Source organism: Trematomus bernacchii, unplaced genomic scaffold, assembly GCF_902827165.1.
Source record: "Trematomus bernacchii unplaced genomic scaffold, fTreBer1.1, whole genome shotgun sequence".
Classification (NCBI taxonomy): Eukaryota; Metazoa; Chordata; class Actinopteri; order Perciformes; family Nototheniidae; genus Trematomus; species Trematomus bernacchii.
The window spans coordinates 18,691,417-18,709,432 of record NW_022987973.1 but is presented as its reverse complement, the minus strand read 5'-3'; the positions used below and the strand labels follow the sequence as shown (position 1 = coordinate 18,709,432).

The 18,016-nt window shown below is 37.9% G+C and overlaps 1 protein-coding gene across 1 annotated transcript; it reads left to right on the top strand.

Moving 5' to 3' along the window:
• The first annotated feature begins 4,199 nt into the window (after positions 1 to 4,199).
• On the top strand, positions 4,200 to 14,278 carry si:ch211-102l7.3 (inactive serine protease PAMR1). Its single transcript, XM_034116906.1, has 11 exons — positions 4,200 to 4,296; positions 5,241 to 5,402; positions 5,502 to 5,627; positions 7,050 to 7,164; positions 7,487 to 7,698; positions 9,254 to 9,451; positions 9,561 to 9,755; positions 10,168 to 10,234; positions 10,768 to 11,030; positions 11,656 to 11,996; positions 13,389 to 14,278. The coding sequence occupies exons 2-11, from the start codon at positions 5,273 to 5,275 to the stop codon at positions 13,950 to 13,952; spliced, it is 2,211 nt and encodes a 736-aa protein (XP_033972797.1). The 5' UTR covers positions 4,200 to 4,296; positions 5,241 to 5,272; the 3' UTR covers positions 13,953 to 14,278.
• The last annotated feature ends 3,738 nt before the right edge of the window (positions 14,279 to 18,016 follow it).

Here is an 18,016-nt window from a genome sequence, read left to right as displayed (position 1 = left end):
CTCTGAGTGAATACCTGTTGTACCTGTCCGGGGCTAAGCCCATAGGACGATGCTCTGATGTCATCACCCTCGCACATTGGTCATATGTTTACAAAAAACGATGTTAACACTTTCTCGTTCTTAATATATGCTATATTTAGGGTCGATATGTGTTGAATTTACTTTAAAATAGCAGATCACTGTGATTCACTTCTCCGCGGCTCCTCCGTGCAGAGAGGCCCCCCCCCGTTGACAATTCACGAGCGTCTAACTCTCTCCCCCCTGTGAAGAGATATCACAGGGGGGGTTGGGACACACACATTCCGATGGCCAATTCGTTTTAAACAAAGAGTGGGGTGGGGGCTGGTGAACGGTATGGTCAATGTTTGTAAACACTGTGACATTTTGACTTTATTTGATCATTTCAGTTAAAAACTAACGTTCATATTTCATATTACTGTTTTGCCTGGCTGGACCTGTAATTTACAGGAAAGGAGTGCACGCTACTAAAGAGACACGCTACCATGGAAACCAAACAATGGTGTTGCTGTATTGAAGTCCGAGTGGAAACAGTCATATTTGGAGCGTTATGTTAGAATGAAACAGCGAGGTCGTGACTCACAAAAAAAAAGTGTTACTTCACTAACTGTAAGCTTGTCACTCAGAGTAACCTACAGTTAACTTAACTGTTGGAAAAGAAAGATCAGAGTTAGGAGTGTGAACACACAGCTGAGAGCTGCCGTTTCATTCTGACTGTTTAAAAAACGGTAACAACGGACTATTTTTCTTAGCGGATGCATGTAAATTTAAATCAATACATAGAACTATGTTTTAAATCAATAAAAATATTTTCTAAATCCATAAAAGCATTTTAATTAATATTGGGAGTCATGTCGTTACTTTGTTGAGAATGTGGCCATGTAATAAGCGGGATAATTTGCAGCGACTTGGTCATTATGGGGAAAAAATAACACCCAGGGATCAAGATCCCTCCGCGACGCGGAGGGATCAGTAATTTTTAGTGAATTACTGAGTTTAGGCACGTTAATAACATTTTAATGAAGTTGAATACAGTATATTCATATTTGTCAGTGATTTCATGTCAATTCGGCGAACATAAACGATTAAATTAGGATTAAAAATCGAGAGCCGGCTGCTGTTCGTTACGGTAACCCAACTAGGACACTTGACACAGTGGCTTTTGGCAAAGCACACAAAGAAAACAAAAAAAAACCGAGAGAGATGAGTTATTGTTATTAAAACGTGACTTCACTATTATTTAACAACTATTTTTATTGGGTTCTTTTATTTGGGGTTAAGTACATTGTCAGAATAAGTGAGAAATGGATTTAACTTCTGTTAGACAGCTATCATACTGAATAAATATTTATGCAAAAATGTATGGCATTAATAATGTATATCTAATTACATTTAAAAATGTATGGCATCAATAATGTATATCTAATTACATTAACTGTGAATGTCTTTCATTTTATTTAAAATGAAATAAAATTACATAAAACATTTTCCATAAAAAAGTTGATTCAAGAACAAATCAGTACTTTTCTTATATGACTATTATTGCTAAATTTGAAAGGTCTTTACCAGCTTTGGAATTATATATATATATATATATATATATATATATATATATATATATATATATAGCACCTTCTGCCATCCCATCTCTACTGACATATGGATCTTAACAAAGATCCGCTATACATTAGTACCAGATATACTGTACACGGACATTTTAGTGAACCAGACCAGCTGTTTCCGCCGGGTCTTCGCTTCCCGGGCATCACGTTGTTTACAAGTGTGTTCAGATGCTAAATGACAAGTGCAAGTGACAATTGTTGTCGTCTTCTCTGTGAACGTTTTTTTCTCCGTTATTTTGCCATTTTCAGATTTAAATTTCGAGCGGAAAGCTAACCAGGAAGTAATAATTACTTAAGCGGAGAACGGAGAAAGTAAACGTTACAGCAGGCATAACAACAGCCGGTGTTTATTTTATTACAATATATATCATTTGTTTTAAAGCTCAATATATAGTTCTATCCGTGACATATGGATCTTAACAAAGATCCGCTATACATTAGTACCAGATATACTGTACACGGACATTTTAGTGAACCAGACCAGCTGTTTCCGCCGGGTCTTCGCTTCCCGGGCATCACGTTGTTTACAAGTGTGTTCAGATGCTAAATAAAAGTTTAGCTTGTACTTTTGATACCCCGCCTCTCGGCACCACAACATCCAGTTTACTGTATTTCACATGAGCGATGTCGAACATTGAAAAGTCCTTATAAAATATCTGTTATTAGATCAGTACTTTTCTTATATGACTATTATTGACTTGAACACTGAGAATGTATTTATTAACTTCAGACATTTGAAATATTTGAAATCAGATGAAAACAAACTGTAACGGACCCTGCCGTGTTATCTATGATTACTATGCCTTGCTGTACATTCATAATTTCAGCCGGAGGTAGGTGGTAGGCGTTGCGGAGGAGCAGATTGCGAGTGAGGTGCCTGTTCTAAACGAACTATTCCAGCTGTTATAAAGCATTAAATAAAAAGTAAGCAAGGAATACAGAATGTTTCGTTACGTAACTTTGTTGAGAATGTGGCCATGTACATGTAATACATGGGATCATTTGCAGCGACTTGGTCATTGTGGGGAAAAATAACACCCATCCTGATCGTTTCAATGAAGTTGAATACAGAATATTCATATTTGTCAGTGATTTCATGTCAATTCGGCGAACATAAACATCAATGATGATGATTAAATTAGGATTAAAAATCGGGAGAGCCGGCTCGTTCGTTTTTTCCGACTAAACAACATCTATTATTTAGAAGTTGATTTCACATGACTCCAGTGTGGAACCCCACTGCACCCCCTGGTGGATCAATGATCCATTGCAGCTGGCTTCACAATAATTAAATGTATTTATCATGGGGGCGGTATCAAGTCTGACTGGGGGCCGGCCGGCCATCACGGAACGTGCATGAACCGATCACGACCCTCGCACTTTAAACTGTCCAAAATAAGACGCTTCATCTGTATGTACGAATGACAATAAAAGCCTTGAATCCTTGAATCTTGAATCTACATTATAATTATTATTCTTATGTATACCAGCAGTTATGTAACCAAAAAAAGAACAGAACACACTTGTTGTGGGTATATTTAATGTAATTAGGAAGCCAAGAGCAGATTATCTCTCAATTATCTCTTACAAAAGTAGCCTACATTATAAAAAAAAACAGCTGATCTTTAGTATCAGATAATACATATCCGATAATAATACAAATCAGATATTTCAAATGAAAAAGACAACCTCCTTTATAAACAGCAAACAACAGTGGACATCATGTAATATGTTTCAGCTTCAATCTGTCTGCTTACAAGCTGCTGTAGAGGAAAAGATGAGACAGATATGATAACATGGAAACTCCTGGGTAAACGCCAAGTTAATGGAAAAGCAACCTTGGGCATGAAATAGGCTGTGACTATCCTGTCAGCGTTACTGCTCCAGGCAAATCTATGAAGCCTGACATCATAAACATTTCATAAAAAAGACATCTGTCATCTGTCTACCAAGAAGTTGTGAAATTCTCGTGTCCGGCATGACAGCTGCTGTTTAATGAAGCAACAAGACTGATCTACCTGGAAATATATATGTATGTTTATCTGCATAGGTTTTGAAGTATTTTGGAGAATAAGAATATTTTTAAATATATAAATAGTTGCCAAACCGAGATTATGTTTCTTCTTTCCTTGAAACCCCTAACAATAAACTGATGGATTTTTTCCCCCTGGACTTCCTTCTTCACTGTTTTCCTCATTATCATGTCTTGATTCCCCCAATTGCACTTTCCACTTCCTCTGCCAACAAGTATTTTCCCCCCTGTCGCTATTCCTCACGCAGCACTCATTCTGGACTCCCAACGAGAGCAGATGAACAGGAACTAGTTGGAGACTTAGCACTGATTTGAACTGAACAATTTCAAAGTGAATACAGATGAAAGCATCATGGAAGGAATGGGTTAAGGATATCTGACCATTATGCTGAAAGGGAAGAATTAATCATCCAAAGCGACGTCACATTTTGAGAAGAAAGGAAGATCTGGTAACAGTGAGCTAGGTCTTTATTCTTGGGACATCTTTGGAAATATATTGCTGTGAGTTGGCAGCCAGCATGCTCCCTTTCCCTACAAGGAGATTGCCCACATCAACTTTTCTGAACCACAAACTCTACTACCTACTCCTAAATGTCTGTTTTTGTGCAACAGCTTGGCCACGTGGTGAGTATAAGGGATTTGTTTTAGTCGTTACTGAAAATAGTATTTGAGAGGCTTTTACATCACATGGCCTCTTCTTTGTGAAAATGTTGCTACCTTTAAAGAAAAAAAGCCTGTGGACTTTATTGCTGACTAACTGTGGAACTATTCTTCAACAATGAGTCACTTCTGCTGCTAAGACTTGTCTCAGTTCATGTTACAGACTCTGTGTTCGTCACCAACATTTGAATGACACTTAACTTCTCCTGGTAAAGCTAATTTACAACCCTTAATCTTGCTAGTTAATGAAGGCATTGAACACATTAGTGAGGGTTCGATATCTGGGAGGCTTTTATATTTTATTTAGCACAGAAATCCATAATTATTGATGAGAAGAAATAAACCTGTGATGATGACAATTAGCTATAGCTTTTGTGAGCTTCAATCCACTTTCCACTGCTCTGTTGTACGTTTATTCAAACCAAATTGGGGGTTTGGGACATATCCCAAGCTGTGAAAACATGGTGGATCATTGCAGGTCAAAGTTCATAGTATTCCATGGCAGCTCAAGGTTTTGAGATTTGGTTTGCAAATAGTACACGGTTTAGCTTGAGCATAGTGGTGTCATCTGCAACAAAATCACCTGCCATAAAATATTTCACAGTTCAGGAGTTTGTCCTGTCATCATTATTTGTTATAGATGTGTTTGACCAGAATTTTGTATCTCCATCATCATTTAAGTTATGCTAAAAAGGCACGTTTGAACACTGTTTCCTGCGTGTCTATAACCACACCAGAAGAAAGCCCTTTTTAAACATTAACATATCTAAATGTTTGTTATCTGCTGTAGTCTTCCTCATCCACCTTCTAAGAACTGTGAAACATGAGTATCAGAAGTCAGAGGTGTCATTAGGTGCATTTGAGGTTTATTGCTTCCTTTCTCTGCTTTGGTTCGACATTTCTTACAGGGGACAACTGCCCAAGCTTTCAGTGGAACGCCATGTGTCGTCCGTGTTGTGAGTACCAGCTAATCCAGTGTCGCTGTCCCTCAAAAGGGTTGAGGGTTGGCTACACTGTCCCCTGCTGCCGCAATGCTCTGGATGAGTGTGACCCCTGTATCTTTCACCCAGGTACACTCTCATCAACCCTTATATATACTATTATTATATTATTTATTATAATCTATTACATTCAATACTTAATCTTCTTTCTGCCTTTGTCTTTGCCAGGCTGCAGTCTGTTTGAGAACTGTAAAGCTTGCCACAATGGAACATGGAAAGCTAATGACGACTTCTTCGTCAATGGAAAGTATTGCACAGAGTGTCGCCAAGGCTGGAGCGGAGGGGACTGTAAAAGTGAGTTACTGTAGGTTGCTTGAATGCAGTATGTGAGACTCTTTTTGGCACAGTACCATTTATGTAGGCCGAATATTCTGAATCAAATTGCTGATATGAGAAAATATGGTGCACAAGGTAAATATATTTTGGAAATACACATTGATGCAGTTTTGAACAAGATGAGATAAGATGGACCTTTAGTAATAGCATGGGGAAATTCCGGAGTGTTGTATTAGTGTTTTCTTGTATAACATCCGCACAACTCTTTGGCTGAATGCATTCTTACATTTTTTGATTAAAATGTAATAAATTACATGCAGAATCTAATATAAAGTCAACATATGAAATTAATAGTTAAGTCTCATATGCAAGGTACTCATTCCACAATGAGAGGGCTCTTGAAGACAGACAATATCTGATAAATGTAAAACTGCTTAATGTATTACAATGCCTTAAATAGCATTTGTAAATATTTATTGGAATTGTTTTAATTATAAGCCTATTGTAAGTTAATGATCCATCACATAATGATTATAAACTGTGGTTCACAGTGTTCAGATTGCTGCACCCAAATCTGTAAAACACCTTTAGAACACTAGGTGGCGACAACGTTTTTTGGTTTGGTTTCTGACAAGCTTCAGTGAAAAATAAATACATGTAATTAAAAAATAATGAAGATATAATGGATACTTTTAAATGTTGTTAACAATTGAAAACACATCGAGCTACAGCAACTCCCATAAGGCACATATGTACTAGTAACATGTTGCTATTCATAGTGGAAAGAAAACAAGTTTACCTGCTGGTTAACCGCTCATTACATTTTACAATTGTTATCGTTGATGGCCCATAATTGGCCCTTTCATGCCATTCTTGTACTAATAGTTTAAATAAATAAGGGGAAGCTTATGTTCAACCTCAATTGTCCTAGATAAGCAGTTTAGAGTCTTTATAGGTAAAGTGGCCAATCATTCAAATGTAAAGGCTGCATGATTTTCATTATCTGTTAAGGTAGCAGTGTTTGCAAACATGTTTGTGAATGGTTAAATTGTTAAACATTTGAAAATCTTTAACCAGTAAATGTCAAATTAAACCCAAATGTCAACCTTCACCCCAGTCCCTTTTAGCAGCAAGGACTGAGAGAACTCAATTTGTTGAATATTTAATATCTTGTTTAGCTTTTTTATTCATCTGAAAAACACACATAACAGCATGACTCCCAGCATGATGTTTATAATCATGGTTTTTGAAGTGGCTCGTTGTATCCCGTCATCCCAATAATCTTTTTGGAAATGATCTGCCCTCTTACACAGCATGCCACATTACTGATCCTGCTTTCAACTGTAAAAATATTCAGTGCTACTGTGATAAACACACATTTGTTGAGAATGAAAGTATGAATGTACCAAGTGAAAGTGATTACAGTTCTCTTGTTGGTAGCATGTGGAGGCGTCATTCAACGGGCCCAGGGTCACATATCCATGGAGAGTTACCCAACAAACACCCGGTGTGAATGGACAGTGCAAGTCGGGAGGGACAGCAGCATCGAGCTGAGGTGGGTCAATGTTTTAACACTTCCATGAATTTGTGTAAATAACTGTGTCTGTCTTTACCAACAATACAGTTTTATCAAAACATCAGTTTAGATACTCGCATATAACTTGAGCAGCAAATCCAAATTGTGTATTCTGTACTTCCCAAACAGCGCCTTTTCACTGTAACCTTATTGTTTAAAACACTGGTACATTCACCAGAGGCATGCAAGAAAAAATCACAAAAGGATTTCAACATGGGGAGTGTCACAGATACATTCATCGTTTAAGCCTTTTAAATTGTTTAAAAAAAAAGTACATAATATGTGTTTGGTTATGCTGCAGGTTTTCACTGCTCAGCCTGGAGTCAGACCATAACTGTCGTTATGACTATGTTGAGTTGCGTGACGGCAACGATTTGAGCTCCCCTGTGATTGGAAGATTTTGTGGGGATCAGCTGCCTCCTCCAATTAAAAGCTCTGGGAACAACGTGCACATCATGTTCTCTTCAGATGGATTCAACAACTTTGATGGCTTTGTTCTGACATTTCAGGAAAGTTCAGGCAGGTATAATTGTTGTTAGTAATGCTTCTTTCACATAAGACAAATTAAAATAATTACACATCAGTATGATGCAATCTTATACAAGTACATGAAAATCATCACCCTATAAAAAAATAGAAGGTCATTTAATATCTGGATTGGAATCTATCTATCTGGAATTTATCAGTCTGATTTATTCTCATTCAGGATATATATATATATATATATATATATATATATATATATATATATATTTTTTTTTTTCTTTTTTAAAAACCTTTTACGCTCTTAACCTTTTTTCTTTTTATATTACCATATTTTACTCAATATGCTCCTTTAGATATCTTTTTTTTCTTTCTTTTTTCTCCTTATAGCTTTGTGAAGCACCTTGAGATGACGTTGTCTTTAAAGTGTGCTATATAAATCACATTTTGTATTATTATTATTACATGTATTATACTGTACTGCAGGTACTTACTGTGATTCTTCCTTCATGAGTACATGATACAGATAATGCTTTGCTCTCCCTTCATGCATGCAGCACATCTCTTTGAGTGCATGCACCATGTTTGCTCCAGGACTTTTTTTTTAATATTCTGCTGTGTGTGTGCGCAGGCTCCAATACAATGCAGTGATGTGAGACGGACAGTCAGTGACACAGATTTATCACTTTCATCCCTCCCCATTTGCCCCCTTTGAATAAAATTATGCATCAAACTTACATCCCATTTATCCAGTTTTTCCCCTCTGGGACACTTTTGCTATAGCTAACCTGAACATTATCACAGTGTTACGATCGCAATTGTTAACACTTTTAGTGCCCCTCTTAGCAATATTAAAGTAAAGCTTATTTTAATAAGCCAAAGAAAGGTTAAAGTATTTTAGCATATAATCAATTATTGGGGAAAAAATGTATCATTTTTGGGCAGGACAACTTTAACTTTTGGTGGCCTCCAGGGCAGTGTCCTGGGCTATTATTCTTTTTACTGTGTACGTAATAATTTAATAAGCAAATTGCTCATGCGGTGAATACAGCAATATTAGAATCATCTGCCAAAAATGTATCGACCATGAATGTCAAAGTAATAAATACTGGATCTCGTTGAGAAAATGAATAAGATCTAGTTAGATAATCTCAAGGATCTTATGCAACAACCAACACTAGAGAGCTGGGCTTTAGTGCATGTTTCAAGAATTCACCTTCTGCTAAAACAGTTTTCCACAATATATCAAAACAACAATCTTTACTTCCCCACAAACATAATTTTGAAAAAGTTAGGTCTTCTTGAGAGAACTATACATCATACACGGAATGGTTGCTTATCCAATCAGTGATTGCCATAATTACGCAGCAAGAGGTAACTCAACTTAAATTGTTTCCTTTTAAGGCAGAAAATGTGTTTACATACCACAGCAGTTTTTCAACAAATCTGGCTATAAGAGGATTGATGAGATTTGAACCGTTTTGTGAACTCAGTGAACTGTAAACATTTTGGCTGTACCTATATTGTGATCTTCATTGCAATGGAGGTTTCTCTTTAATTTATCACCCACAAATTATCTTCACAGGTTCAGCCATCAAGAATCCAGAGTGTATACTTCCAGAGAAACCTGTGAATGGGTATTTGCTGCCTTTATATGGATCAAAGGAGGACCTTGTATCTGTACATTACCGGTGCCATCTACCTTTTACACTGATAGGCTCCCAGCAGAGGAGCTGTTTGCCTAATAGCACATGGAGTGGCACAGTTCCCATGTGTGTCAAAGGTAAACTCCACTTTCCACCAATTAGCACCTGGTTCTTATGTCTGATGTTTTTCCAGTTTAAAACCCACACAATTATTTGTCTTTGTCTCAAACACATATACTCATGCAGGCCGAACAAGCAGAGTCCGGTGTGCCCCTCCCTCTAAGTTGCTCAATGGCTACCACAGACCTGCTAGTGACACAGCTGGAGGTGAAGAGACCATTGGGTTTTTCTGTAAAAACTCTTACATCCTAATTGGAAACCACCAGAGTACCTGCCTCTCTAATGGATCCTGGAGTAGCAGGCCACCCAAGTGTTCGAGAGGTAGCTGTTTTCAAAAAGTCATTAGGGTTGACAATAAAATGTTACATACCCAAAGTAGCATATTTTCCGCATCATTACAATGTGAGGACTGTACAACATGTGTCCAACATGCTGGAGGTCGTTTGCTTATCTGACAGCCTTATACCTGGAAAGCCACATTTTCCTGAGTGAAAAAGTAAAAATGTATAATGAAAGCGCTATGATGAATATACATATATATTAATATAATAATAATAATACATTATTTTTCAACAAACAAGTTAGTCCCTTTTAATGCATATAATTGTTTCAATATCCTCTAAATAATACATGCTTACAATTATTCATGCTACTAAAGTCATATTGTTAATGTCGAGGATATTCATAAAGCGATACCCATACAATGAGTCACCTGCTTTATTTGCCCCTACAGCATGTCGGGAGCCCAAAGTGTCGGAACTTGTGCGACAAATTGTTGTGAAGCCACATCGGATATCAAGGTATTTTGATCCTGTTTTGTTTGAATAAGCATAACTCAGTCTATAGCAGCATTATTTAAAAAAAACAAAAAATGCCTCTGTTTCGTTTTTATTGTTCACTAACACGAACAAGTAGGCTATAATAAGTAAGTAGTGATTAAATAAGTAGTATTATTATTATTATTATTATTATTATTATTATTATTATTATTATTATTATTATTATTATTATTATTATTATTATTATTATTATTATTATTATTATTATTATTATTATTATTATTATTATTATTATTATTATTATTATATTATATTATTATATATAGTATTAGTAGTATATATTAAATAAGTAGTGATTGGAGGTTCATCATTAACCTTCAAAATGGTAGTTTGACCAAAAAACAACATTTGCACAAGGAAATTAGCAATCAGTTTGCTTATAAAGGCAACACGATGTGGTTGAAAGCTCTAGAACAATCTGTGAAGTGAAGGCTACCTTTAAGTATGCATACTGTTAGAAAAATAGCAAATAACAGATTTTATCTTTTCCACAGCGAGAATCCAGACCAAATAATCCCCCTTTCATCAAGATACAACATGCATGATCTTTTATCAGCTGGCTTTATTCCACTCAAATTGAATACACAGTCAGAAAAAGACGACACCGGTTTCCTGGAGTTTCCTAAAGGTTTTCACCCAGAGCACACGAGGATTGAGTACAAGTGTTCCTCCCCGCTATATCGCCCCACAGGTAGCACCCGACGCACCTGTCTGAGATCTGGCAGGTGGAGTGGGCGCCATATTTCCTGCTCACCAGGTGAGAGCAGCAGCATTATAGACCCAGCTATTGAACTGCAGAGTGAGACTTTATCAAAAGTAGTTATAATGCAAATTAAAAAGCTAAACCTGTTTCAACCAATACTTTATGGTGGGTAATCTTTAGACAGATATTGTTTATAAATTGACTAACAATTCATTGACAATTTCCATGACTCTTATATGCCATTAGCAGCCCAGAAGAAACAGATTACACTACATTTTAAAATGAACCATCAACCCTGCAATTCCCACTTGTGGCCACAGTGTCAGTTTAAAGTTAAATAGGCTCACTTTAGAGTATTACAGTAGTTTGGCGTTTTGGCAAATAGCTTTCTCTACAGTGTTAGAAGAAAAGATCGATACTTATTTCACGTCTGCATGGTGAATATTAAGCTAGAACCAAAATGTGGTTAGCCTAGCATAATGACTATAAATCAGATTTACAGATCGAATTAAGATTACCTTATACATGAAGGGCCTTTAAATGTTTGAGAAGGCAGATGAATGATATTCATATTGTATTACCTTAAATTACTTTATAAGAAATGAAAGGTTCTAACCAATAGTATGCACATCCATTCAATTAACATTATTTCTCCTCTGTGACTGCTTCTTTCCCACAGTTTGTGGCAAATGCAACACTTCCAATCTACACAACCTCACAGACACGCCGTTGCCATGGCATGCAGCCGTCTATATCCGCACACCTGCTGAACATACTGGCAGCACCCACAGGCCCAGTGGAGAAGCCATTTCTCTCCAGCAGGGGGCCTCAGAGGAGTCCACATTCTGGCACCTGGCCTGCAGCGGGGCTCTGCTCACCCAGCGGAGCGTCCTGGTGGCCGCTCGGTGTGTGGTAGACAAGGACAAGCAGCAGACCCTCCACCCAGCACATGTAAAGGTTGTCACAGGCCTGCAGTACCAGACATCCAGGGGTCGTCAGAAAAGCCTGCACCACCTCAGGGTAAAATGCAGTCCGTTAGAAAACACAGTTTGGGGGAAAATCATTCAGACCCTTTTATATTTTGAAAACTAGGCTGAATTAGTTTAACCCTCCTGTTGTCTTCGGGTCAAATCTGACCGATTTACTACTTTCATCAATCATAACTTTTTTGTTTTACATTCGATTGCATTAAGGCTTTATGATATCCTTCACAGTAGACATTTGAACATATAAAATTGCTGATCACCACGTTCATTGCATTTTGGATGATTTAGTCAACTTTGTAACACCCATGGTGTTCCCGGTCAAAAATGACCGCCATAAAGAAAAGGAATTAGTAACCATCCGAATCAGATAAAACACACACACACACACACCCACACACACACAAACACATACTCTAAATGTGTCCCCCCCCTTATGTGCCCAATCCCCCCATGTGAATCACACCCGGCACACACACACACACACACACACACACACACACACACACACACACACACACACACACACACACACACACACACACACACACACACACACACACACACACACACACACACACACACACACACACACACACACACACACACACACAGAACAATTTGACACATGTCCCGCTCTTATGTGCCCATCCCCCCACATGGATCACACCTGGCACACGCAATACATGTTCAGTGTCTGTTCTTTGTATATTTACTACAGTTTTTCATGTATACCAGTACTGATACAATATGTACAGTTTGAAAGGGTGTTAAATGAAATTTGGTGATGATTAATGGTTTTTGTGTTAATGTAATAGGAGGTAAAACAGGACCGGTCAAATTTGACCGCGAACACCAAAGTACGAAGAGGGTTGGATTTAAAGATGTGTTTTCTCTCAAGATAATTTAAATGGCCATATTTCAGAGTGTAAAGTGCCAGTTGAAATAGCACTTTAAATGGTGGTAGAAATTGGAGGTATTGATGTCTAAATACCCAACAGCATTTATCCTCCCTTTAACCAAGAAGCCTAAACTTTTAAATTACAAACAACATGCTTATAATGTTGTTTGTATTTCAATAATATGCAGTGCTAAAAAGTTTCTCTATGACTGCAAAATATACCAAACGGCAGATGCCGTGATAAAGTAATAAACAAGGAATAGTCATTAAATAAATATAATCTTCTGGATAGGTTTTTGTCAGTACCGTAAACGGAAAAGGAAGAAATCCTTTGGGATTTAGATGTACACTTAAAGCTTTACCGGGATACAACTTGAATTGATTTGGATTTGAAATCTCTGCGCATCCTGGAGCATCTAATCTAACAAATAACCCAAAAACAACAAACGTTGGCAAATTCGAAGTGACTTTAGGCTCTCTCAGGTATTCTAGCTTCCAAGTTTAATCTCTTCTTCTCTCTTTCAACAGGTTTCAGATATTTTAGTCCATCCAGATTTGTACTCTGCACCAGACTCCCAAGTGGCTGTGCTTAAGCTAAGAGACAAGGCCAAGATCAGTGAGCATGTGTTGCCAGTGTGTCTACCCAAAGTTCAAGGTGGAGAGGTCACAGCGTTTGAGGCTTACACTTCGAGGTGGATTTTACCAAACGATCACCTTAGCGGCAACACGCCCTCGAGCCAGACAAGACTTGTTGAGTTGGTTGATGTTGCTCAATGTGAAAGGGAATTTGCAGAAGGAAGAGCCCACACAACAATGATCAGTGACAATACATTGTGTGTCATGAGGAAGTCCAGTCCTCAAAAGCCCTGTTCCAGTGTTATTCCAGGTATCACAACCATGCCAGCTGTGTTGACATCAACAAGCGGTGACTTGCCGGGTCACAAGGAAACTCAGGGAGCTTCAGGCGCTGGCTGGCAACTTCTTGGTTTAGAGAGTTATAGCTACAAGGAAGAGAACTGCCACCAACATACTTACACAGTTCAAACAAGAATAGCTCATTTCCGAGACTGGATAGAGAGAAATATGAAGTAGGTTTACCCTCTCAATATTTCATGTAGAGCTGATTTATCTGCAACCTCTTAGATGGTCATTTATTTCCAAGTAAAGCTCACAGTGATGGTGGAGCGGACAGTGAAAGCACAACATTTGGCAACATTTGTATCTGCTCTCTGAGTCAATATCATGAAGAGTGGAACTCTACTCGTATATCTTATGTGTGCATGTCATTGTTTTGGATTTGGGCCACTTCAAACAACTCAACAGGATCTGCTTAACACACACAATCACATGCTCATGATGTGTGAATGTAATGTGGTGCTGTGTATTTTTCATAATTTTAATAAAAATGGTTTTAAAAATGTAAAGAAACCCAGCAGATGCCAGAATTATGAAATAGAGTTATTAATGACATTATCACTGTCAATTAAGAAATGTTCTTAAATACCTGATTATCCTTTAAGCCCTGTCTGGGTCTAGCTATCTCCAGGCTTCATTCCAAAGGTGAGTTAACCATTAGCAGTCAGGTGTTATTGTTTTTTATTTGGCATTTATTTGCTCTGGATTACTTTTGATGTATATCTTATTTTGTTTTGTTACTTTAATTTGTTACTTTACTTTAAAATGCAGTTTATATTTGTTATCATATAATGATTTATAATATTAAACAACACCATATAATATAAATGAATATACTATACTACAAAGCCATTTGAATATCCCAAAAATGCTCCATCCCTGATCACTGCTGGCTCCAGGCTCCTGACCTCTGAGTATCCAGGAGATAATCATTTTCCAAGAAGGATAAGTCATTATCTGCCAAGTAGGGCACACAATGTGCAGACTTATCTTCTGCTGAATTGTTATGAGACATAAGGACATTTTTCAATTCAGTTTGCATGTAAAATTAAAATTCCCAATTTAAATAGTTTACATGCATTTTCAAAGCAAAACTCCTGATCAGTTCAAATGTAATGATAGATCCTTTCCTTAATTTGTATGCATTTCCAAGCTGTGCATGTGTGCAGCAGTACATCACATATGGAAAGCATGTCCTAGCATCTATCACAGAACATACTGTATGCAGTACCTGTGTGTCTGTGGCGATTGCATGTGAAGCTATGCGTTCGTTCCTCTGTATACTGTCAAACATGTGCTGTCATTCAGAAACACACTGAGAGGATTTGCTAAACTTAGCCATTACTCCTGAGACGTACACACCCGCTGTGCTCTCCGCGGCTTTGTGCAGGACACCTTTTAATCCCGGCCAATTATACAATGAGTAGCTCAGTAGTCTGTCTCAGATACTCGCAAAGTGGTTCCAACTGATGATTGTTCTGCTTAATTAAATTACTGAACAAAAGCTGCAAAGTCCGGAAAATGCATCAGACTCGACACAGAAACAAATCTCTAATACTGCAGAGCCCCATTCATGCAAATTATAGAAATGCATTGCAAAGAGTATTACATTATCAACATTTATACATTTGAATTGGAATTATGGGCTTTGGCCTTTAAATAGCAGTAGTCTACATTTTTCTGTATGATGTCAAAATACAACAAAAGGGGAAAAGTGTGTTAATCTATTTCATCCTTTAACTGAGAGAACACCCCAGCCACAACTGAGAGCAAGCACTGACCTCTCATCTCAAATCCCCACCCTTTGCTGTACATCAGTGTGCACACTGTGCATGTGCAGGGTGTTAACCAATCACTGAGGGGAGGTGGACAGGATTTGTTTACCTTAGAACATGAGAGGACGAACCTGCTGCAACACCTGTATTATTTCTCTCCATAAACTCTGCAAATCCTAATGCTTCTTTAATTTGACCAACAATTGAGGGACATTTTCAACAATTAGGAAAGCCCACTCTTTTGACGAAGACAAGACTTCTACAGGTGAGCAGTTTTTATCGAAAGATGCCTTAATGAAAATTCTTCCTCTACAGTAACATCCATACATGCATCTTAATAGAAAACAGGTTATTACAAGTAATGAAAATGTGAAGGAAAACAACATAGTTAGATAGATAGATGTTTTCTCAGGGTGACCTGTGCTTTATCCTCTGCAGAGTCATTCAGCATGTTGATGCTCCTCGTACTTAAGATGGTTGCTTGGTTAGACAAACTGTATAACATTAAGCTAATGTATTAGAGAGGATTTGTAACTATTGTTCTAGTGCTGTGACCTAATTCTGTGAACACCTGATTGTCATGGTTGGTGCAGCTCTTGGTTGTATTCCTACTCCTACTCCTGACTGAATGGCTTTTTGTAGGTCAACTCAGGATACTGGCAAGATGCCTTGAGTGAAAATCATCAGTGTGCAAAGTCTTGAAAATAAGCTATCTGCCTAAAATGATACACATACAAAATGTTAGTGAATTTAAAGATGAAGGACTTCACATCTCGGGACAGGAACAAGTGCATTTTATGTTAGCGACAGTCTCTTAAAGCAATGCCAAACTGCTGGCCTTGGGCCCCGTGTGCATCATTAGAGATATGGCGCTCTTTGAGATTCACTCCCACCACACTTCCCGAACTTGAGACAAGGCTGCAAGACGATGCACTTCAAAAGAACAGCCCAAAGGGTAACACTGTAAATCAAGTTGAATTAACTAGATGGGTCACGCCACAGACCGTTTCTTTTTTCATGCTTTGTTGTTGGGGAATTGAACTGCATACATAATCACAACAACCTAAAATAAATAAATTAATGCCATGCCCATTTCAATCATTTTCAAGTCACACACCTTCCAAAATATACAGTGGACCCTTTTTATGTATGTTACATCATTTGGTAATGTCTTTTTTTACCCATCTCAAGAAAAATGTACTTGAGTGATATTAAACAAGTATTAAACATATTCTAAAAGTTTCAGATAGGTGAATTATTATGAGATTTTGCTCTGTAGACTTTCCTAACTACTGTATGAAACCTCTTGTAAAAAGAAAACACATATATTTTTAGTTAAAACGACAATATGTCTTTTAAATCTTGCCTACAAAATCATTCTGTCTCATTGTCTCAGATGAAAAGTACACCTTCAAATTGCTCAGGAAATCTTTTTCAATTATTATTTTTTTTTTCTATGATCCAATTGGGCTGTGCACACTTACAGTCAGTGGCGGCGCCAGGGTATGGCTGGGGTAGGCTACAGCCATACCAAGAAATGGCTTAGCCCCACCTTAGCCCCACCATGAAAAGTGATGCAAATTCAATTAAATAATAAGCAAAATGCTAAATGTTGAGAACACGGATTGCGAAAATATACGGGTCGTGTCCACAGCACACAAACTGATCCTGCTGTAACAACAAGTGCACGTTACTGATCCAATATGGTTGAGACCATTCGGGCTTATGCTATAAGAGGGGTGCAAGGAATAGTCTAAGTAGTGGGGGAGTTTTATACACTAAAGGTGTGGAAATTCTCTGGCGTTATAATATCAGCGCGGCCGCGGTCAGATCAAAATGCCTCCGAATGCAATTTGAATAGACCTACAGCCAATCAGAGCAACGCAACGTTGGATCTGCGTCATGCCTTATTGATTGAGATCAATCGAAACCGCCATTCAGTATCCCCATTGGATCTTCAACGTGTACTATCATACGTCACGTTCACAGTGATCCCTTTTTATTTACTACAAGACAAATGTGCCGTTTTATTTCATACAGTTCAATTTTGATTGAGACAGGGAAATAATCTAAACCTCACGCGTGGCGTTTCACTGTCAAGGGGGGCGATATAGCGTGTATGTAATTACATTGCAAATACTGACTTGAGCACCACCACTGTATGGGTTAGCCCTACCATAGATTACCCAACAAAAATGCTCTGGCGCCGCCACTGCTTACAGTGGTAGCATTCAGTCTCTCAGAGGTCCTGTCTCATTGTGAGGTTGCCAGCTTTCCAAATGTTTTAGCAACACCCAAAACATATCGGGTAAACTTGGATGCAGTGGGGGCTAACCATAGACTGTATAAGGGGCTAACCTGCTAGCTAACAAGACACAACACGTAAACAATATTTGGGAGATGTTGAAATATGGGAAATTTGGAAATATGGGAGAGATGTTGAAATATGGGTTTTTTGTGTCAATG